This window comes from Terrapene carolina, unplaced genomic scaffold (assembly GCF_002925995.2).
Source record: "Terrapene carolina triunguis isolate 2854851 unplaced genomic scaffold, T_m_triunguis-2.0 Scaffold67, whole genome shotgun sequence".
Classification (NCBI taxonomy): Eukaryota; Metazoa; Chordata; order Testudines; family Emydidae; genus Terrapene; species Terrapene triunguis.
This window is the reverse complement of record NW_020664418.1, coordinates 32,200,271-32,223,423: the sequence shown is the minus strand read 5'-3', so window position 1 is coordinate 32,223,423 and position 23,153 is coordinate 32,200,271. Positions and strand designations below refer to the sequence as shown.

Below are 23,153 nucleotides of genomic sequence, written 5' to 3'. Positions count from 1 at the left end.
CGGCCCCCACTGGCCGCGGTTCGCCGTCCCGGGCCAATGGGGGCGGCGAGAAGCAGCACGGGCGAGCGATGTGCTGGCCACGGCTTCTCGCCGCCCCCATTGGCCCAGGATGGCGAACCGCGGCCAGTGGGGGCCGCGATCGGCCGAACCTGCCGCGTCAGCAGGTAAATAAAACTGGCCCGGCCTGCCAAGGTGCTTACCCTGGCGAGTCGAATGCCGAACGTTGCCGACCCCTGGACTATGCCTTCACCTTTCCAGCAGCCAGGGAAATTTGAAGCCCCCTTCAAAACCATCAGACTTCTACTGACAAGAAGCTGATATGAAAGATGGAGTGCCTTGAGTTTAGTTCTGGGACAGTATCTTAATAGAAAGACCAGCACTTTCCTCCTTCCCAGATAACGATTTGGCTTCACTTGACTGTTGCCTGCAGACAGGGAATCCACTCAGTTCTTCCTAAGAAATTTTAGATTTTTTTTTCTTCCCCACAAAAAGTCAGTTTTGGATGGAAAAAACAAAATGAAAACTGAAAGATGTTTGGTTTTCATGTTTGGTTTTGTTTTTTGTTTAAAACGTAGAAAATTTTGAATGAAACAAATTTTCTAGAGTCCATTGTAGTCTAAAAATAAATTTGGATGGTATGGTTTCAACCTACTCTACCCATCACCTTTAAATAAAGCAGTGGGTGGTAAATATCAAATAGAAACAGAAATGCAAACAAGATGCTGCTGCTATTTGGGGGAGATGGTCAGTTGTATCAGTCCTGTAGAGTGGTAGAGGAGCTGTTAGTTTATTTGTATTGTTATCGGTGTGGCTTGGCATGCTCTCTCTTGATATCCTTACTCTCCTGGAAGCCCAACAAAAATAGACCTAGAGAAGATGATCCCCTTATACAAGCAAAAAGGGCTTGAATAGTCCTGGGATTAAAACCAAGATGATGATGTGGACCCAGAAAAGGAAGTCCCACTCCATCCATCCTGACATAGTTGTCCCTCCTCCTCCTGTCAAGGGATGGTAGTGAACTCTAAATTGCCAGACCTGACTTCCTACCTTTCTTGCATCTCCTTCCTCTTTAATAAGTTTTGATATGTTGGCTCTGTCCAACCCGGGGAACAAGGGCTCCAGCTGAAACTTTATACCTAACCTCCCTTTCACAAAAGCTGTTCCCACCTTTCTTTGACTAGTGCCAGCCTGCTTATCCCTGACCCTGACCCACCCCTTTCACAAAAGGGAGGAGGGGAAAACCTCTTATTTCTCCCAGGCCAACTTTTAATGGCCTGAACAGTAGCACCACTTGAAGCTTGGCTGATTGCAGCAGTACTCCCACAGGGAGATATGGGAAGCTTTGTTTTCTTTTAATGGGAAGGCATAAACAATGGGTTCCCCTAACAAGGATTGTTTCTATCCTGGAGGGAAAGAGGCTATAATCCATCTGCTGAAAAACACCATGTAATCTAGCACAATCCTGCATTGGCATAGCAGGGATGTTTTGGTCAGTCTTTAGGTGCAGTAGCAGAGCTGCATGGCATATTATGCTTACTGCCTTGCTCGCTAGAAACTGCATACACAATCAACTTAGTTGCAAAGGAAAGGGAAAGGTTTTCATCCAAGTAGGGCACATGGTTATTTTGTCTTGGACAGTTGGAGACAACCTTTCTGACTGGCTAGGAATCTGTAAACCACAAAATGCTCATGTTAAAAGAATCTGGCCCAAGTTTCTTCTTTTATGAATGTTTGGTTTTCTTGCTTCCCTTTTTCAAACTTTATTGTAATCAACATTAAGCAAGATAAATATTTGCTTCAGTTCAAACATATCAGCTTTAATTGCTAACAGGGCTATAAACAATATTTATTATGGTACACAAGAAAACCTAAACAGGTGTTAACATTTAAGTACAGAATCCATAATTAGATGTTAGTCTTGTAACATCATTGAAAAGTCATCAAAACCTACTGAGAAAAATAACAGGGACATGTACAGCTAATGCACCTTTATTCTTTCTTAAGTTCTTTAAGTATTAAAATTAAGCAGTTACTATTTGGTTGGGGATTTTAAATTACAGACTCAATTTGTCAAATATTCAGATCAGACTGCTTAATCAGCTGTGGGTGGTTGTTTCCTAACTGATACCCCTTACCCCCTCGCTCCATTATAACATGTATCATAAATTCAGTTGTAAAACACTAAATAAGCACACAATTAATGAAATAGCAGTTTCAAAGTAAATAAAATGAACAACTACATTAATTCGGTCCAAAGTTAGGGTCTGATCCTGTGGCCTTTAGTCATGCAATGAGCCTTTTACCCAGCAGTAGTCCCAGGCTTGTATTGTGCAGAATTGGATCTTTATGGAGGAAGAGGTTGCGAAATACTTGCTAGCGAGGCAAGGGCCTTTTGTGCCAATTCTAGAAATCAATAAGTTAGTACAGTCTGTCCTATATATTCAGAGATTGGGCATCTTATATAACTAGTTACAAAATTATCCCATTTTTAGCTCTGATCCTTTCGTATGGAAGTGCAATCATGTACAATAAGGTGGAATAATTATGCTGATAATTATTCAAAAACTACAATGACCCGAAAAGTGGGCACTTTTCTTTTTTAGGCAGAGACCATGCGGCACTGAAGCAAGCATTCACTTTTCTTGCACTTAAGGTCACAAACTTATGTAAGTCAAAAATGTTGGGCCTGCCAAAAACATCATGCTGCACTCTCCCAAATAAAAGGACACTGTTATTCTTACACGGAAAGGTTTGACAGGACAGGAAGTAGGCAGGGTCAGAGAAGTTTACTTAATACTGAAACTTATTTAACCATCTTGAAGCCAAAATACAATGGCAGTTTAAAACAAACAAAAGACAGACGCAGAGTACCTGTAAACTATTACAGGAGTTCCAGCCAATACAAAACCTGGAGAACCTTCCTAAAAATTCCCATAATTTCTGCCATGTTACTGTATGTCATCTGCACTTTACTAAGTGAAGTGTTAAGTATTTTTTAAATTTATGTTCAGAACTCACAGCAAAAGGCAGCCAAATTAGACAGCCCAATAAAGAGTTCAACAGGCTCAAAACTAGCATTCATTATAATGCAATCATTAAGTAAATTGCATTTCCACTGAAAGTAGGGGATTGGGGAAGGGAGGAGAGAGAGAATATGAAAGATAGAAAAAATGTTGCTGTTACAATTTTTCCATTTTTTTGTTTTTGTGTTTTTTGTTGTTGTTGAATCACAGCAGGAGAGCAAAGCCACAGGCTTCTCTACTGTTCTTGTATGCCAGGAGGGATTATGCAAACACCCAAATCTTATTTAAATTATAGTCATACTTTTGCCTGCATTCACTCAAATATTGCTGCATCTTGCTTTCTGCCAGCACAGCCCCATTGGGAGTCATCCACTCTTAATTATAGATGAACAATTTGAAAAATATCTTGCAAAAAAAGATACAGGATGGAAAAGCAAACTTTAAGTGCCACCTAGTGGCTAATTTATTGAAAACATTTGAAAGGGCCAAAAATAATTCTGAGACCTGAAGAAGAGCTCTAAAGCTTGTCTCTCTCACTAACAGAAGTTGGTCCAATAAGAGCAAGTCTCTCCCCACCTTGCCTCTCTAATATGCTGGAACCAACACGGCTACAACGATTCTGCATACAAAAATAATTCTGAGCATACCCCAGGGCAATGCATTTGTTATATCTATGCTTGGGCAGTGGAGGCTGTGTTCAGATTCACAGCTAGGCTACAGGATTCAGTATGGTGTGGAATAAGCTGAAGGTCTTGGATTCAGTGGTATCAATGATTTATAACCAGTCCTTGTAAGATTTTTGGCCCCCAAATGGAGATATTGAATGGTGGAACTCTCATGGCAATAATCTGTTCCTTCAGGAGTTTCACATCTTGTAAAAATATTTATTGTTTCAAGCTGTCAGCTGCATTTCAATTCAAACTAGAAAACAGTCTCCTGGGAGTAAAATCACAGGTATGGATTTGGAGCCAAGCATCTGAATTCAAAAGCCACCCTGTCCATGCAGATTGATTAGGGTTTGGATTTGAGGTTCAGATTTCATCCAACTCTAGTTATAACCAGACCATTTCTTAAACAGGACCACAGATCTTATTGTCGTAATTGAAATTGTTGTAATTTCCCTTTCCTTTCCCTGAGGGAAGGGTCTTCATTGACAGTGAGAATTCCCATCAATCTTTACTTTTCTCTCCATGAAGGCACCAGATCCCACTTATTCATGTTGAAGAGCCCTGGTGAAGGAGCCATCCCATCTTTGCCTGCTTTGTATTCATCCCTAGGTGTCCACATCAAACATCTCTTTCTCCCCTCTGGGGATACAGCACTCCCTCTAAAGCAGTCCCAGTGGTTGATGTTTTAAACTAAATCAAGTTCAGACTAAACTTGCTGAAGGGAGATGGGGAAAAATTTTCATCCCGCATAAACGTTTTAAGTGATTTTATTGTGAATTAAGCAAGCGAGCCTCGGATTTCTTGGCACCTTTCACCTTTGCTCCTCTCCCATCCCCACCTAGCAGGCCTTGCCTACTTAACACCTTGAACTTGGGCCCTGAAAGCACTTAATAAATTACTTCAATTTTTTCCTCATAGATCAGCCATCCTGTAGTAGGTATGGCAGATTTCAAACAACCTGTCCACTGCCCTAATTTGGAAAAACTACTAGTTAGGTGAAAGTAACAGCTATTCAGAACAGTCCTTAGCTTCTCCTGAACTGTGGTGGCCAAACACATGGAACTACACAAACTAGTTTTGTTCTTTTTGAAAAGCTAATTTGTACTTAATTTGAATGGTTTCAAAGAAAACATGTTGACAACAGCATTTATATAGACGGTTGTGATGCAAAAGCCATCCCCCATTAGTTTTGTTTGAATCCCATTTTAATGATAAATACATTTACTGCCCTGATTAATCTGTACACTAACATTTTTAAAACACTTGCTCCCACACATCCCAGATTTTTAAACTGGCTTGTAAGGCCCCTTTTCCTCATTGGCCTAGGTTCATGCCCCTGCTCTGGTGGGAATATTTACATAAATACAAACCAAAGCTGGTTAGCAAGGGGTGGGGTGGGAAATGAATCCAGCTGAACACTGCATGGCCAGACTGCAAAGACTCAGAACAGCTACTCTGAAAGGCACTCTCCTTGATCCTTGCAGGATTTCAATCAGAAATTCCAATGGGATTTAATGGCCAGTTTCACCACTAACTCTTGTTCTGTGTTGTCTGTGTGTAGTGTTGGAGGCTCAGCTGAATGGCAAGTTACAATATGGCCCCATAGCAAGTCATAAAGAGGAAACATGTAGATTACAACAGAAGGGCAGAACCTCTCTGTCAGTGTTCTTAAATCTATGGGCCTCACAGTGCAGTTGGGAGAGAGGGGATGTGATAGTGCCAGCAAACCCTTCTCCCAGGTGGGAAGAGATTTACTTCAAAAACAGTAACTATTTTTATTAACTTTTCCCCTTCCATGAAGGGAGCCTGTAGGCCTTAATCTACAGTTAGTGGGCCTTCTACAGTAAATGTTAAGCCTACAATTCATTATTTTGCAGTTAAACTGTTTATTCCATGGTTCTTTGGGTTACAGAAGTTAAGTGCTTATAAAAAGTAACTCTCTTCACAAGAGAATAAAGTTTTGCCATTCAAAACTATAATATTGAACCAGATACACAGCTCCAAAGCTATGGTGGGGGACGGGGACTCTCAGTAAGTGACTCCAGTTGAAGAGTTCTCCTCAGCACTGTGGTTTGATTCACACAGGGAGGAATTCAGTTTGTCATGAACTAAAAGGCAGTGTAATTTCCCTTTGAAGTGGGTGGACTTTTTCCCAGATCCTTATTGGCATGAGTCCTGCAGCTTCACTTCAGCTACATACTGGCTTTTCTGAATAGGTAGTGAGAAATGGACTATGGAGTGAAACATTTCAAGTTTTTCTGATCCTCTGCCAAGGATTCACAATGGTCCACATGTGTAGGGAGTTGTTTTACAGTACGTGCATAACCAACCACCTCTAAAAAATATCATAGTTATTGCATATACCCTTTCTTGTTCATGAGATTACACTCTAAAGCTGTTTTTCTACTGAGAGTGGGCTCACTAAACTCCCCCCTCCCCTTTAACATTTGCAATACTTTAGGTATTCCTCCATGAACAGGAAATGCTGTATGTAATGGGATCACTTATCTAAAAGTACAATAGCAATCATTTATATTTGTAAGTTCTAGCCTAAAACAGAACCTACCTTCACAAGCTTTGACAAGTGCAGCTGCTTTAGCAGGTCACAAAGGACAAGATAACCAAGCTGTCTTGGACCTCACTTTCTAACCGTTGTAAAGAGCAGGGCTAGCACTTTAACATGGATTCAAAAGTAGGTCACTGAGAAATGCCCTCCTCAAACTGTCTCATCAGAAATGGACTGTTTCATGGTGAGCCAACTTCTAAGGCCTTCGTGATTAAATACCTTAAGCATGTTGCAGAAATAAAAAGCAGTCACTACAGCTGGATGTACATCAGAAAGTTCTCTATCCTGGCCAACCACAGAACTCTGGTCACTTGGTATTTAGGTTCCAAATTCCAACAGACACTAGGACAACTACAAGATGCAAGAGGTGAGTGGCAGTAGAATACTGAGAAATTGGCATGGATAACAGTGCCATATACGATACTAAGAGTCTGGATCTTCAGCATTATATGATTTAAACCTAGAAGAGACAGGACTAAAAGCACTTGAGCCACAAAGCTTGAGACAGGAAGGTCTACATTAGTGCTTACTTGGATATAACTTAAGTTGCTCAGGGGTGTGGAAAAAGCCATGCCCCTGAGCAATGTAAGTTACGCTGATGTAAGCATCGGTGTGGCCAGCACTATGTCAGCAGGAGATGCTCTCCCGCTGACATAGCTACCATCGCTCAGGGAGGTGGAGTAATTCTGCAGACAGGAGAGCTCTCTTCCATTGGCAGTGTGTGTGTGCACTAGCAGCGCTGGCTGTAATAATTCTAGTGTAGACCTGTGGAGGAACATACACTCATCATAATCCTATAGACCCCTTACCTTTCTCAGCAATGGGAAGTTGTAAAGTACAGACATCCTTAAATGAAAGTTTCCACAGATCTGCAACATTCGCTTAAACTCTTTTCTTATTATTGATGTGCAATACAATACAGGCAATTGCAGAAAAGTTAATCAGTTCTTCCTCTGGGTAAAGTTTGTTTTGTGTTTTTTTTTTTTTTTTTTTTTTTTTAAGATTTCCCCACAACTCTTCTAGCCATTTTACAGAAAAGACTACTTCACATTCCTTCCTCCTTACCCCTTTTTTTAGTGCATGCTCCTTCGCCTGTATGTTACTAGATCAGTTAAGCTATAGATCTCCTACACTAAAAAATAATCAGGTTTGGGATAGACTCCAAAAAGTTCTGCTAATTGGTGGAATGACTGTTACCTAAAAGACTACTCTGGATGGACCATTCCAGTAATGATTCAGAGTCCCCTTTCTGTGAAGTATTTATTCACACTTCACCCTGTATGAACTGATTTTGTTGACATGGCAATTCTGTTCTTTGCATGTACTGAAGCCACCTATAGGTGAAGGATTGTATTTACAGATCAAACTACAACTAAACAAACCTTGTTTGTTGGATGTTGAATGACAGTTTGTCATCTTTACAACATTTGAGGATCATATTTCTCCAACATAACTGTCTTTTGAACATTATACTGAAGTCTCACAGGCTTATTTACATGAAAGACTTGAGTGTTTAAGCATCTTTTCAATGTCTCATTATAATTTGAGAAGGTCACATTTTTACCAGAAAGACAGACTGACAGGACTGCAGAAGTACTGATTCATTGACAAGTTTTGTATTAAGCAGTCTTTACACCAGGCAGTATCTGGGCGTAAGATAAATTGTTAGTTTCCAAAAGAGAGAGTTATGTTTTTCTTTAATCTGCTGCAAGATAGCTTCACACACTTTTCTCTTGCAAAAGACTACTTATCTGAAGATGTCAGAAAATCTGGCTTGCACAAAGGTGACAATGTAATTAGTACCATTAAACTTCTATCTCAATAGAAACACTGGTTCAGGATCCTAGGAGTTAACAAAAAATACTTTGTCAAATCTCTTGTGCAGATTTCTCTGTACTGCAAGCCAGCATGCTGTTCAACATCACTTGCTATCAGTTTGGAAGTGGACAAGAGGGCAGAGATTTGTAGACGCTTGTATAATGCTTTAGTTATGAGTCCCTTACTTTCACAGATCCTAAAATCCCAACTCCCCTTTTGAAACAATTCTTGAAAGACTGTTTACAAAAAGAACCTTTAATCAATAAAATCCAAATACAGTAAGAATTTATTACATCTAACATCTCTCTTCAATTCTGGCCAGTGGAACCGAAGCCACCAGTACCACGTTCAGTGTCATCCAGAACCTGAAAGAGATTATTAAGGTTAGCTTTTTAAAAACTTATGCTTGTAATATATACTCATTTGTTTCTTGCATACTCTTCATCTTCCCCACAGAAAAATCATACATCTTCTTTTATAGAGGAGATCTTTACTGCACAAGCATAAATAAGCTTCAATTTTTTAAACTAAAATTAAGTTCAGGAGTCAACAGAACACTTTAAAATATATTTTTACAATATCTTACGTGTCCAAAATAAAGATATGTCAGTCTACCATGTTTTCAATAGTTTAAAACTGTAAATTGCTCATCTCCAGGAAAATTGCATCAATCTCTTCAGTTTATTTCTTTAAAGTGGTCATTTCAGGGTGGGATTATCAGCCCATTCCTTCTCTTGCATTGACATGGGCAAACTGCATTGGTTGTCATAAATTATAGAACTAAGCAGACATGTCTACAAACTGAAATTATTCCAGCTTTCTAGTAAACACCAAAGTTTGTTTGTAATTCTTATATTTAAGAATCCCTGATTTTCAACTCTTCACATCCCCGACCTCCCTAACAGGCTTGTAAAGACTTAGAATTAAGTGTTAAACTGCAGACATTTTCCTTTTTAATTCAAACAATAATTTACATGTTGTTATAGGCAGTAACAGAAGTAAATAACTTTTTGAAAAGCCCAATTGTTCTCTGAATTTGAGAGATTAAATACAGCTCTTCCATACACTCAGACTAATGCAAGTGTTTCATTCCAGTAACTTACTTGAACTTCCTCCAGCTCAGGATAGAAGATGCGTTCACAGATCAGCTGGGCAATTCTGTCTCCTTTTTTAACTTAAGAGAAGTTAATAGGTTATTTTTTAAAACAAGCCCAATACAACTTTAACCTCCATATTTAAGACTCCCATAAGACATTATAGCATTAGCATTAAATTTGAAATTTAAATTATGTAGGCATCTGTAGCAATTTGAGTTCAAATTTCTGAGCATAACCTGCACTTTAAGCAAGACTAAAACTCACTCAACTTCCCATTAACCACTAAATTTAGTTTAATAACGTCAGACAAGTTTTCCAGAAAAATATTTATTAACTTTTTGCAGACTATGCAGAAAGTGCTCCCTTTTTGAAATGCAACCCTGGTTTCCTCACCTTTCTTTGAATTTCTCTAGATAGATAACTGTCCCCAGAATCAAAATATATTCTGATTACATCTAGGAGCACAGGGGAAGTAGAATAGTAAAGCATTGGAGGGATGGACATCTTTGTGTTTGTGGGGAGGGAAAGGGGAAGGTCTTCATCATTCCTAACTATTGTTCCAGTTGGGTCCATCAGACTGGGACTCCTCTCCTGGTGAACCATAGGGAAATTGGCCCGATGAAAAAATTGCCACTGGGCAGAGCTACTAGCTCAGTCCTGGAGCTACAAGTCTTTCCATGCCACCTGTTATATTGAGAGCAGAAGACTTCATGGTTGTCTGTTGCAAGGCATGGATGAGGATTTAGTTGATTTTCCATATGTTTACTGGTTGAGGAGGGAGGCATATTCTTAACCTTGGGTGAACAGTTAAGGATTATTTTTTCCTTAGGGAATACGCAAATATCAAGTTTAGGTGGCTGACTGCAACCTCAAATACAGATTTTTCCCCAATCTAACACTTACCTTCAAAATCTTCCTTGCCGAAATTAAAAAGTACAACACCAATATTTCCTCTGTAATCTTCATCAATGACCCCAGCTGTAATAAAGGGAGTAATTCAGAACTGTATCTACAATTGATGGAGAGATGTTAATATCATGGAAGAAAAATATTCATGAAATACTAAGTTAGATTAGTAGTTTCACTTAATGTGCTGAAATGTATCCATCCATCCTCTAAAGAGAATAGATATTAAAATACTGGAATATCCAAATGCAAGTCTAATTTGCAATGATTACGAACTAAAGAGACCCCATCGCATTTTTCTAGAGTGTTATTTCTAAAATTTAACATGCATATTTCAACAAGCATTTAATACCGCTGTTAAGTTATATGATGGTTTCTTTTGGCTATCCCATATATAAGATTAAACAAATTTAGTTGAGAAAGGGACTGCATCAAATTGGTTGTCTAGAACAATAGATTTCTTCTGGATTTAAAATTGACATTATTGATGGGAAACGTAGTCTGGCTGTCATATATGAAGTTAAATATGATTGGCTATCTTATATTCTTAGCCTTACTGAAGTTCTTCTTTAAATAGAGCATCAGCTAATGCGGAGCATCTTCTGAATGGAAGCAATATGGTAGAAGGGTTGAAAGCACATACAGTCCACACAAATAAGCTTCAAAATACTTACTAAAAATCATTAAGGCCCAGATATTTAAAGGTATTTAGGTGTTGGTGCACTCAGCATAGCAGTGCATAACTGATTTAAGAGCCTAAATCCCATCAACTGCCAATGGGTGCGGCAACAGCTAAGTACCTTTGTCACGGAGTATGGGGGGACTCAGGGCCCTGCACCCCCGGCGTCCTGCGATTCACCATGACTCTCAAACCTTCTGCTTTACTGGCTGGCTATTTAGATGACAGGAATACAGTCCAAGACAGGTCTTGCAGGCACAGACAACAGGATACCCCACAGTTAGGTCCATCTTGGGGTCCTTGGGCACCCCAGCCCACCTCCTGGGGTCAGAGCCCTCCCTGCATTCCAGCCACCTCACCAGCCAGCTTCCCAGACTCTACCTTCAGCGACCCCACCCCCAGCCTTTGTTCAGTCTCCCAGGCAAAGGTGTCACCTGGTCCCAGCCCCTCCTGGGTTCTCATGTTACAGGCTCAGGTATTTTCAGTCAGTCTCCCATCCCCCAAGGCCGACCATCCCAGCCACACTCCCCTGTCAGCATTCACAGACCACAGCAAGAACAGACCCAGTTCGTCACAACCTTATCTGACCAAGTATCTGACCTAAGCATCTGAACTATTTAATTAAGACATTTATTGTCAAAGTGTTTCTGTTCAGCTAGAAGTACATTTTTTTCCTGTCCCAGCATGTGAACTAGATATTGCTACTTATTACAAAGACTGAGAATGGAACTTGCTAATTTAACATAATCAGAGCTAGTTTTACTTTCAAAAGTAATATACAAAATACTCTTTAGTGGTTCGACTTTGCCTATTGATGGATTACTACAGTCCTAGTATTTTTAAAAGCTCAGTCATCCTCTAAAGTTTTAAGTACAACAGAGATTTAGACAGCCTGCTTAGATATATACATACAAAAATCTAAATTTAGTGCTGCTCTTTGGTTAAAGTTTGTGTCGGAAATCCGTAGAAAAGAAGAATCCTGGCAATTTCAAACATTCTAATTAAAGCATTAACTCCCATACACTTAATAGATTCCCTTCCCATGTAATGCCAAAGCTATGTTTGCAATGCTGGTTTAGGTCACACTAGAGCAGAGTAGTTACTACTAGTTTACTTTCTAAATCTGTCAGTACTGGTATTATTTTCTGGGAAAACAGAAAATTCATACAGCTCTGCATACATGACCCTCAGGCCTATTCTAGTAATAAAAAGTGGCACTCTTCTGTATTGTGCATACTGGAGACTAATTAACTCTGTAGTGAAGTTCATGTTATTCTAAGAGTCTGGTTATATAGACAAAACCACTGTGGTTTTTAAAAAAAACTGTCTTAATTGTGAATCTGTTTATTCTAAAATAAATACCACCAGCCTCTAACAAAAATTGAGTCAAAGTGGGGGAAAAAAAGTGAAAATAAGATTAATTGGCTATTTAGGAATCTGCAGTAAACTAAAAATAAAGTTACATTTAGTGACATTCACCTTTTGCTTTACAAAGAAAAGTTGAGAGGGTCATCAATGCGCTTAGTGCTCATAAAAATAAACTAGTTAAACTCAGGAATAATAAGTAGGGAGGAGACTAGTGCCACCGCATTAAATAAGATGGCTGGGACCATCAGCTAGATCTCTCTCCCCGTAGCATCCTAACAGGGATGGTGGAACAAAGTCACAATAGTTAAGGGGCAGGTCCCCAGCTAACGTAAGCTGGCATAGCCCCATTGAGTTAAGCCCCTTTAACGGTTTGTAAAGTGAAATGCCAGAGTCATCATTTTACTTTTTACAGTTACTTTACTGTAGGTTAAGTTTTAAATTCAGAGTTGTTATAAACTGTTTTATTTAGTGCCAGACTCCAATTTTTTGTTGAGAGGAGCAGTGGAGATAGAATGATTAAATAGAGGCACCCATAATTACACATGGGTAAAGACAGGGTTTGAGGGGTAAGAACTATCACAATGTTAGTGTAAGAGCCACCTACAAATCTGCAAAATTTGATGCAGATATTCGGACTTGGCAGAGCCTAATAAATTGTTTGTGCTGATCCAATTGCAGGACTAGCAAAAGGCTAGTAACAGTAAGTACTCATCTGCTGGTACACGCTAGAACATGTGGGTCTTGAGAAAGAATTGATGTTCAAGGCCTTGGAGGAGGCAAAGGAAGGCTCTGTAAGCATTAGGAAGTCCTTTCCAAATGCAGCAAGCAATGTGGAAGAAGGTACAAAAGCTAGCATGTTGGAGGCTGATTTACACTAGTTGAGGAAGTTCTGGCCTGAAGTCTTTCCTTTACCTTTTACTGGCTGGGCCTTTGAAAGTAGGAAAGCTTCATAATGCTGCTTCAGTAACCCCATCTCAGACTAGTACTGTAGCTTAGTCACTGTGACATGCTGGAAGTGTTTGCTATAAAGTTGCCATCCAAATATTTTCCTTAAAGAACAGGCTCCTGCTTTTTCTGATCACCCCCTCAAATGTTGCCATGGAGATTTGGCATTGATGTGCCATCTCCATTTCACCACTTCCCTGAAACAAACCGCACATGTAACACAAAATAGCCTCCGAGTACTGTTTCTTGCTGAGTTAACATTTAACAAACACAGCTTAGGTCTGTTTAATAGATACTCCAACACCTGGCTCCCTAGTACCCAAACTTAAAAACAGGTATCTTGTTCCCAAGTTCTATACTCCAATGTGCATGTGCAACTCCAGATGAAGTCCACAGGACTTGAATGCATATATTTTAAGGACTAAATCCTGCCTTGAAGTAATGTTCCAAAAACATCAAATTCAGTCACAGCAAGTTTACCTACATAGAAGGTAGTATTAGTAAACTAGTAGAAACCCTTCCTGAAGATGACTAGACCTGCCTTTCGTAAAAGGTGTTATGCACCATTTCTCTCAGTCATAATCCACCCCATTTACTGATTCATTAAGTCTTAACATCAAGACCCAGATTATCATATCCACCTATACAGTCAGAATTCCCAGGTTACACAGAAGTGCTGCCTATTAGCATCATCTGCTCCCCTCTCTGACAATCAGAAACTTCTCTACAGGATTGTTAGATAAGGGTGAAGCATTGAACCAACCACCCTCCATGACAGTCTGTATAGTCTTATGTGATTTCTACACAGAAGTAGAGTGCTTGCAGCAGAATTAACTGCCACTGGGTCCCTTCAAGCAGCACCAGAGGACTCAGCCAGTGACAACATGATTCCATGTACTAACTGAGGAAACGGGAAGGAGATCCTATCTGGGGACACCATCACACCAATCCCCCAGGGCCTGTGAGTTTGGAGGTTTTACTCCCTGTAGTCAGAGCTCTCTTCAAACTCCAACTTAAGGGGAATTTCCTGATTTTTATTTTTTTTTTTTAAGTAGGATAACTTCGCTATTCAGTCCCTCTCTTGTCTTCTGCGGGTGGGGAAGAGAAAAATATCCTCCCCATGAGTTAAAGGCTACGTCTGATAAAAGCCAAGTTAAGAGGGGGAGTTCAGCCACAGAAATCTGTCAAAACCAGTCCTAGTAGTAAAAGAATAAACCACTGAAATTATCATTACACTAGATAGAAGCAGTTTCACCTCCTAGGGTGAAATTATGAACTAGACAGAGGTTATAATGATTCTGTAGCCTGCTAGGATCTCTTTTTTTCTTTAATAGAGCCAAGAATCAAACTCAGGCTATGCAGTGTGTGTGAAAAGTTCTTTTTCAGGATGGAATAGAGAAAGAGGACTTCTGCCCTGAAAGCATACATGCTATAGGCTGGATCTGCCCTTGGAACCTAAATCTAAGATGTGATAATCAAAATGATTTTGGAATATGCTGCAGCTAATCTAGTGCTGTGCAGAATGAAGTGGCAAAAATGCTGTCAAAGCTATGCTAATTTCAAGCTCCATTAGAAACACAGCAGGGTAAGAGTTTGCCAAATAGAAAAAGGGTTGGTAAGGAAAGAATTTAAAGAGTATTCCAATAGTGGTGGTTTTTTTTTTTTTTTTTTTAAAGAGACTGACCTCCATTTGGTGTTCAAACTACATTGTCTGTATCACAAAATGTAAAGTACTTGGTGCAGGAACCTAAAACATCCTCTGTTCTGTATAAGAGGCACTCAATTTAAGTAATTGGTATGGATTAACAGGAGGTAGCAGGGCAGAAGTTTGCTCTGCTTAAGGTTAACGTAACAGACCTCTTGGGATTCTATTATTCAAAAACATCAAGTTACAAAAGTTATACACTCTCTTGAACACTAGGACACTTTTCTGCATGATCTACTTTGGGTGGAAAGCATCTAAGTCATTACTGGAAAAATCATGCATTGGAACTGGCACAGTGAAATACTGACTTCATGCAAAAGCCCTTACTCTGTCGAGACTCTGGCATGTCACTTGTTGGAAAACCATCCACGTCTAGCAGATGTGGATTCTGAACAGAATCCTGCATGCTCAGTTTTTTCCCCGGGCCCCTTATTTACAGCCTGGGACCGCTGACAATACATTTGTATTGAAATAAAACATTTCTCTGCTATGTCAAGTGTGCTTATGCGAGACACTGAGATCCAAGAAAACATCTGTCTTATTTTTCATAAGAGGCGCCCTATCAACTGTCATGATTATTTTCACTTATGATGTTGAACTGTCACCTTTTTCGAATGCTGAACACAAAAGTTAAACATAAGATTACAGTTAAAGCACTCAATTCAGAAAATACCAAAGTTACTCTACCCCCACTCTTACCCCTGTGGATATGCACTGATAGAAAAGAATTGTGATCATGTAATAAGACTACAACCTTAGATGCATAGATCTTATTCTACAATACACTATGTATACCAGATACTCCAGGAAAATATTTCAGTCACATCTTGTCCCTGTTCCTTTTGTTCGATCAGACACACACAAAGAGAAGAGAGCTGTCCTGAGGTCAACATAGGATTCCCCAGAAGGAAAATCCCCTATGACATTAGGCTGGCATAGTGAATATATCAGGGGTAGAGCCAGCCCTGAATAAGTTGCAGTGATCCTCAGCTGGTTTACAGGGCCCGCAAGATGTTCTAAGTTATACTGGCAGTGGTTTCAGCTTTGGCTCCAGGATCAGGGGAGGGAAACAAATGGCTTAGATCCATCTTCCCCCACCTCCATGGGTCCTGTGCTGGCTGCAGGATCTGGATCTTCATATATAATGACTTGTATTGAGTGTGATGAAGAGTGTGGTTGATGGGAAGGTGGACCAGCTGGAGCTTCCCTATAACCTACTTATTTTACGTATCCTATCTACTGCTATAAGGGAGCTTGTCTGGCAAGTATCTGTAATTACAACTGATATAGATTCAGAGGAAAGTATATCATATCCTCACTATTATTCAAAACCACTCTGATTTTACTAAATTTATACAAAGGTTGAATAATGAGCGGAGTCTAAATTTTAAAGTTACCATTCTTCTTCCAAACCATTTTTTTCCTAGAATAATAAAGCAGAAATCTTATCTTTCAAATTTGCCTCTGGGATTCCTTATCATTATTTCCCACCAAGTTTTGATTAATAAGATGTAAAACCATAGTATCTTTTACTACGTCAAAGCTAAGTCATCTTAGCCATTTTCTGATTGTGAAGAACTAGATATGGAAATATATATAAAATTTTCCTTTACTTTATACTGTTAATACTCAGAAATAATGATTTCTTATACCCATTTAAAATTATATGCCAACAACCTTTAAATATTAAATTTTTTGTAAGGGTGAAAATGGGCAAGGAAAAAGATTAATAGTCAAATGGAGGAAACTGGCTGTAGAAATGAGTTACTCTTGAAGCCAATATTTTGGTTCTTATAATTATTACTAAGTAGCAGCTAAATAACATGGTTAAGACTATTTCCAAGGCATAAAAAGAGGACATGGAGTACAAAGAACAGCACTAAAAGGATGACTAACAGAAGCAAGGACAGTCACAATTAAGTCTGAAATTCTGGGATGATGTTTATAGCTTTGTGTTAAAGTTCAGGGCAGAAAAATAAATAGGTAGGGAAGAATGAAAGAATTAGTTTTAATCCAAGAAAACAGAAACAATAGGGGATTCAGATCTAACAGGAAAAGCAGTCAGTAGTTAGCTGAGTGTGCAAAACAACAAGCCCTTTTAGAAAGTTTGTCTTACTGAACAAGACAGAAAAATACAAGAACAACAAGGAAAAAAAATCATCCCTAGTACTTACCTACAGTTTACAGTAAACCCCAGAACTGCAAGAGGTTATGAAAAGGTCTAAATTCAACCCTACTGTAAATGAGTTCATGGCAGAGTTGAATTTGGTCCCAATGCTTTATCTAAACTTGAGAGATACAGAGGAACATATGTTGTACTTAGTTCAACTATCATCATCATTTGGTTGATGAATGTTTGTTAGGCATTTGGCCCATTAAGCACTGGCTACATCAGGCATTACTTCAGAGAGAATGTTATTTGGTTACTATTTTCTGTATCTGAAAAAAAATCAATATGCAGATTAGAAAAGAATTATGGCTTTACTGGAGCCCAAAAATGTGACCTAAACTTTCTTCTTACCAGTCCAAATCAATCTGAAAGACTGGTAAGAAAATGAAAACCTTAATTAAACAAGATTCAGTTCAAAATAGAGTTTGGTAACTTAGATACTGGTATATGATTGAAAATCTTAAATCACAGTTTCCATTTATTTTAACAAAGCCCATAAAAGTAATGTTATTAATGAAGCTGAGTTGTCACTTTATAGTTTTAGTATCTACATTTCACTTTGAGACATAGAATAAAGATTTACAGACTGTGAAAGAAAAACATCTTACCACCAACATCTATGAAGTGTTTTGCAGCTAATCCAGAACGTGGGGCTAGAAAATGAAAAACATTTTTCAAAGTTTAAGAAACCTTCTGAAAATGAATTTTAGTATGTATTCTATGCACAATAGGTTGCTCAAAATCAGTAAGTCCCACCACAAAAAACTCTGACCTAGCTCCTTTCAAAACCTACATGTAATCCTACAAAATGTACAGCAAGTGTCATTACATGGCTGCAATAAGTGACAATATCAACAGTTGCAGGCTACAGTAAGATTGCAGGTTAAGTGAATTGGGTGTATGATTATTTAGAGTAGCTGAAATGCATTGTTTTACCTTGAAACAGCACTAAAAGAAAGGTTCTTCAGACTATGGCCATTTATATTACTCCTTGGCCCTTCTTCACGTTACCGTTGAAACACCTGTTCCATAGTAATCACCACAAAGAATTCAGGTATAGTGCAATGCACTCTATTTACACAAAACAACAATACACCTAGCTCACTTAAAACTGCAATTCTGGTGTAGCCTGCAACCTATTAACAGATTTTAAATGACAGTTGCTAATGCAAGTTAATTGTTGCTAAGGCTTTACTTCAAGCTGCTTTACGATGGGGATTACATGTTACCTTACTAGCTTTATCTATTTCCAAAAAGATTTTAAATTGGCTGAAGATGAGAGAAATGTACAATCTCCTTTTTTGGAGAATTTTAGTAGTAAACAGTGATGGAAACACTGTCATTTTCTTAATTTGGGATGGTTGCTGGTCCTTTATTATTTCATTGAATATTTGAATACACTACTACATTTAGAACCCAGGACAGGCTTCCCCCTTTACCACTTGTAAATGTAAGTACACATAATAATTACAGAGAATGAGAAGTAGTAGCACAAGCCTAAGAAGTACCTCAATTCTTACCTGGAGGAACCACCACTAAAGAATATAGTTGAGACTACAGCCATTTTATCCTTGGCCTTTCTTGAGATTACCAAGAAGAGGAAACTAGTGACAATTGTAGAAGTTGTTTTTATGATAAGACAATCATTATTGAAGTACTTATAACCCTCCACAACGTAGTATCAAAGCACCTCAAGTATTTAAAAACAGATACATCCTTTTCCACCCAGCCTGTGGAAGAAATGGCTTGATTAGTTTATGTGAGTTTTCTATGTCTAGAACTTGGTGGGGAATCTAAATCAGGGAGCTTTTCATTTAGTTCTGAAAGAGACCATGTTCCAATAGGAACTTGACTAAAATACCATTTAAGTTTTCATAAGCCAGCCAACAGCAATCTGAGTTATTTCCACTAGGGCAGGGGTCTCAAACTCAATTTACCTTAAGGCCAGTGCCAGTCCTCAAATCCTCCTAGCAGGCCAATAATGTCACTGAAGATGGTGTTCAGAAAATAAAACGTTTATATTGTATTTTTTATTTCAAATTTCTTAGAAATAATAAAACCGTCATACAACTTTATACAATTCTTCGCCTGCCAGAGAATTTAGTGTTTGCCAGACACCTGGCAACGTTTCAGTTCTGTCAGTTTATTGATGTTTGGCCTCAGTGACTGAGCAGTTGAAACCTTCAGGATTGCAGCAAGGTGTGCATCAGATAGTTGTGTTAGATATTTTGACTTGTTTATATTCAGTGTGGAAAAAACTGACGCTGCCTCTGCCCGACAACTAATGATGCTGCTGCCTCTGCCCCGCAACTAATGATGCTGCCTCCATGGCTGACTCCACCCGGCAACTAGTGATGGTATCTCTGTCCCTCTCCCCCAGCCAATGGGAGCTGCAGGGGCAGCACCTGCAGTAGACATTGCCGGTAGTGCAGAGGTGGGCAAACTACGCCTTGCGGGCCACATCCGGCCCATGGGATCATTCTGCCCGGCTCCTGAGCTCCCGGCCAGGGAGACTAGTCCGCCGCCCCTCCCCTGCAGCCATGCAGGCAGCGCTCTGACCTGCCGCTTCTGCCGGGCTGCACAGCTTGTGCCCGCCCACCTCCCAGGCTTTCCAATAAGCCAGTCCTGCCGCTCTGAGCGGCATGGTAAGGGGGCGGGGAGTTGGATAAGGGGCAGTAGGTCCTGGGTGCAGTCAGGGAACGGGTTGGATAGGGGACGGTTAGGGACAGGGAGCAGTTGAAGGTGGTGGAGGTTGGGGGGGGGGCAGTTAGGGGACAGGGGGTTGGATAGGCATGGGAGTGCCTGGGGGCCTGTCAGTGGGCGGGGGTGTGGATAGGGTTCAGGGCAGTCAGGGGACGGGGAGGTGGGGGGTTGGATAGGGGGCAGGGCCCAGGGGATGGTTAGGGGACAGGGAGCAGTTGGATGGGGTGGAGGTTCGGGGCGGGGGTGTCAGGGGACAGGGAATGGGGTTGTGGGATAGGCATAAGAGTCCTGGGGGGGCCTGTCAGTGGGTGGGGCTGTGGATAGGGTTCAGGGCAGTCAGGTGATGCGGGGGGATGGGGGGGTTGGATAGGGGGCGGGGTCCCAGGACAAGGAGCGGGGGGGATTGGATGGGTTGGGGGCTATGAGGGCAGGCAGTCAGGGGGCAGGAAGTGGGAGGATAGGGGGTGGGGGCCAGGCTGTTTGGGACGGCACAGACTTCTCTACCCGGCCCTCCATACCATTTTGCAACCCCGATGTGGCCCTCGGGCCAAAAGGCTTGCCCACCCCTGCGGTAGGGTGTCTGCAAGCGTCTCTCCTCCGCGGGCCGCAGTGGGGAGGTTCTCGGGCAGCAGACGTTGAGACCCCGTGCACTAGGGTGTGCTAATTAAGTTGTACTCTACTTTGATAAGAATATTGGGGGAAAAAACCTTAAGAGATTTAAAATATTTTAACCAGATCAGCTGCTTTGTCCTACAGCTACTACACGTCACTATGCAGTAGAAAAATCCAAAAATTTTCATATATGTAGGTTCTATAATACTTCAAACAAGTTATACACATTTTTATTAGCAAAGTATTTTACATAGTTTATTATGAGTCATCCATCAAATCTTCAAATATTTTCACCAAAAGATGTGGTAATAGGTAAGCACCATGTTACCTAATTGGAGTACCAGGTTAAAGATAATTTAAATTAAGTCACAATCAATGGGCTGTAGTTAAAAAGGAGTCCAGTAAGGTTCAGTCTATAAAGAGGAATTACACCATTTAACCACATTCACTTCTCCAAAGATTTTACTTTAATGGGTACAACCCTCCTGTGCAGTCACTCAAACTAGCTTAAGAGCATCCTTGCAAAGGAATGGCACCCATTTAACTAAATCAATATAGAAACAGACTTGGCTAAATGGTACAATTTCTGCATGTAGACTAAGCCTCAGGGCAAGTGAACCTGTTTCAATGAAGTATCAGGAGGTAGCTGTGTTAATCTGTATCCACAAAAACAACAAGGAGTCCGGTAGCACCTTAAAGACTAATAGATTTATTTGGGCATAAGCTTTCGTGGGTAAAAACCCCCCACTTCTTCAGATACATGTTATTTTTGTTTCAATGAAGCTTTTCTACAGTCTGCTAACTTACCTACTCTTCCATAACATCCAGAAGGGAGGGAGATCTGAATGTCAGTTTTCACTATGGCCTTTTCCATAGCAGGAATCACATAGTCATAGGCACTAAATAAAACAAGCAAACAAACAAACATGTCAACAATTACTTAAAATGTTTTGGGTACTTTCTTCTTTGTAATAGAATGACTAAATAGAGGCACCCATAATTACACATGGTAAAGACAGGGTTTGAGGGGTAAGAACTATCACAATGTCAGTGTAAGAGCCACCTACAAATCTGCAAAATTTGATGCAGATATTTGGACTTGGCAGAGCCTAATACATTGTTTGTGCTGATCCAGTTGCAGAACTAGCAAAAAGCTGGTAACAGTAATTACAGTGACCTCATCTGCTGGTACATGCTAGGACATGTGGGTCTTGAGAAAGAATTGATGTTCAAGGCCTCGGAGGAGGCAAAGGAAGGCTCTGTAAGCATTAGGAAGTCCTTTCCAAATGCAGCAAGCAGTGTGGAAGAAAGTACAAAAGCTAGCATGTTCGAGACAAAGCAATGGTAAGGTGAGCAAAGGGTTAGGGCACGAGGAAGCCCGTAGGAAGCCAATGAAAGGATTCAAAATGCAGCGTGATCTAGCCAAAGAGGAAGATGCAGGCTGCTGCACGCTGGGTGCACTGGAGGAGAGTAGAAAGGGGAAAAGAGAGGGACCAACGTGGAGGGGCTGGAGAAGTGATGAGAGTGGGGCCACCCTCGCGCGCAAACCCCTGCAGACACACTTATTGCGACGTGAGGGGCTCGTTTCCCTGTCGCTGCAGCCAGCGTGTCTGCACAGAGCACAGCGCTGGGTTAGCTCACCCGGCTGGTGTCTCGCGCCACGCTCCTAGGCCAACGGAGGGAGGCCGCAGACCCCAGCGCCGCTGAGCAGGGGCTCTGCGGGCCCGCGACAGGGGAAGCGGGAGATGGGGGCGAGCTCCGCGGGGCGCATGGCAGCCAGCCACTCACCCTCTACCCAGGAGAGGCTGCTCCGCTCACCGGGCGCGCCCTCGGGGCTGTTGGGCCCTAGCCGGGGAGCCTACGGGGGCTGATCCCCGGGGCAGCAAGGGCGGCGGGCTCTCGGGCAGGGCTCGGAGCGGGCCGCCCCTCACCTGTATAGGTCGTAGCCAGCGGCGCGGGCCGAGCCCCGGGACGGGGCGGACGCGTTCTCGGAGAGCTTGGCGAAGCGGAGCCGCAGGTCAGGCTCCGAGGCCTTGAGCCTCTTGCTGGGGGACACGGCGGGGTCTGCTCCGGAGCACGGCATGGGGAGAGCGGGTGATGGAGACAGAGTTGAGCGAAGGGGAAGCGCTGGCGTTTCCCGCCCGCGCCATCCGAACCGTTACCACGCCCCGGCCCGGCCCATGAGGCGGAGTCAGGTCCGTCCCCCCCCAGCACAGAATGGGCTCTCCCGGCCCCACCCCTTGAGCCGGCGGGCCCCGCCCCTACCCAGGAGAGGAGCCCTCTGGGGCCGGGCTCGTCGCCCGGCTCTCGGGATTGCTGCTGGGCTCCCAGTCAGGGACCTCGTCGCCTCTCTCAGGGGCTGTGGCCAGGCCGGAAGCTCCACAGGGACACCCCGCCAGCCGCGCGTCCTGCAGCACCGGAGCCCTGCTATTCTCCCGCCCCCGTACAACCCCGGAGCTGTGCAATGTGCCATCTCCTTCCCCTCCCTTCTGCCCGCCCCCCGGGCCTGCAGCACCGGAGCCCTGCCATCTTCCCACCGCCCCGGAGCTGTGCAACCTGCTGCCGCCCCCCATAACCACCGCCCGGCCCTGCAGCACGGGAGTCCTGCAACGCAGCCCTGCCATTTTCTCCCCACCGCCGTGCAAAACCTCTACTCCGCCCCTGGAACCTGCAACTCCCCCGGCCCGGCAGCATCGGAGCCCTGCAACCCCCGCCTTGGTCCTGCAAAACCAGGCTGCAACTCGCTTCCGCACCCCGGGCCGTACTGCCCCTCTCCGGATTGTGCTGCGGCGCCAGGGTTAATATCTCCGCAGCCCCTCGCTCCCCTCCCCTTACTGTGTCTGCGGAGGAGCTGCCCGAGGAGGCGCTTGGCCAGCATGGCGCCTGCTGCAGC

General features: G+C 42.0%; 1 protein-coding gene across 1 annotated transcript; it reads right to left on the bottom strand.

Annotated features, from left to right (window-relative positions):
- Positions 1-8,309: 8,309 nt before the first annotated feature.
- On the bottom strand, positions 8,310-23,153 carry DUT (deoxyuridine triphosphatase). The gene is made up of 7 exons (XM_024200624.3): positions 23,096-23,153; positions 22,192-22,324; positions 21,068-21,159; positions 17,554-17,598; positions 10,076-10,150; positions 9,179-9,249; positions 8,310-8,440 (listed from the first exon to the last, which is right to left on the bottom strand). The coding sequence occupies exons 1-7, from the start codon at positions 23,136-23,138 to the stop codon at positions 8,384-8,386; spliced, it is 516 nt and encodes a 171-aa protein (XP_024056392.1). The 5' UTR covers positions 23,139-23,153; the 3' UTR covers positions 8,310-8,383.

What these genes read in the sequence shown, in the direction of transcription:
- DUT (XM_024200624.3), bottom strand. Translation starts at nt 23,138, where the DNA reads ATGCTGGCCAAGCGCCTCCTCGGGCAGCTCCTCCGCAGACACA. An exon ending in GCTGGCTACGACCTATACAG is followed by an intron (nt 21,160 to 22,191) that starts GTGAGGGGCGGC and finishes TGTTTTATTTAG; the next exon opens with TGCCTATGACTATGTGATTC. An exon ending in CTGAGCTGGAGGAAGTTCAA is followed by an intron (nt 8,441 to 9,178) that starts GTAAGTTACTGG and finishes AATCTCTTTCAG; the next exon opens with GTTCTGGATGACACTGAACG.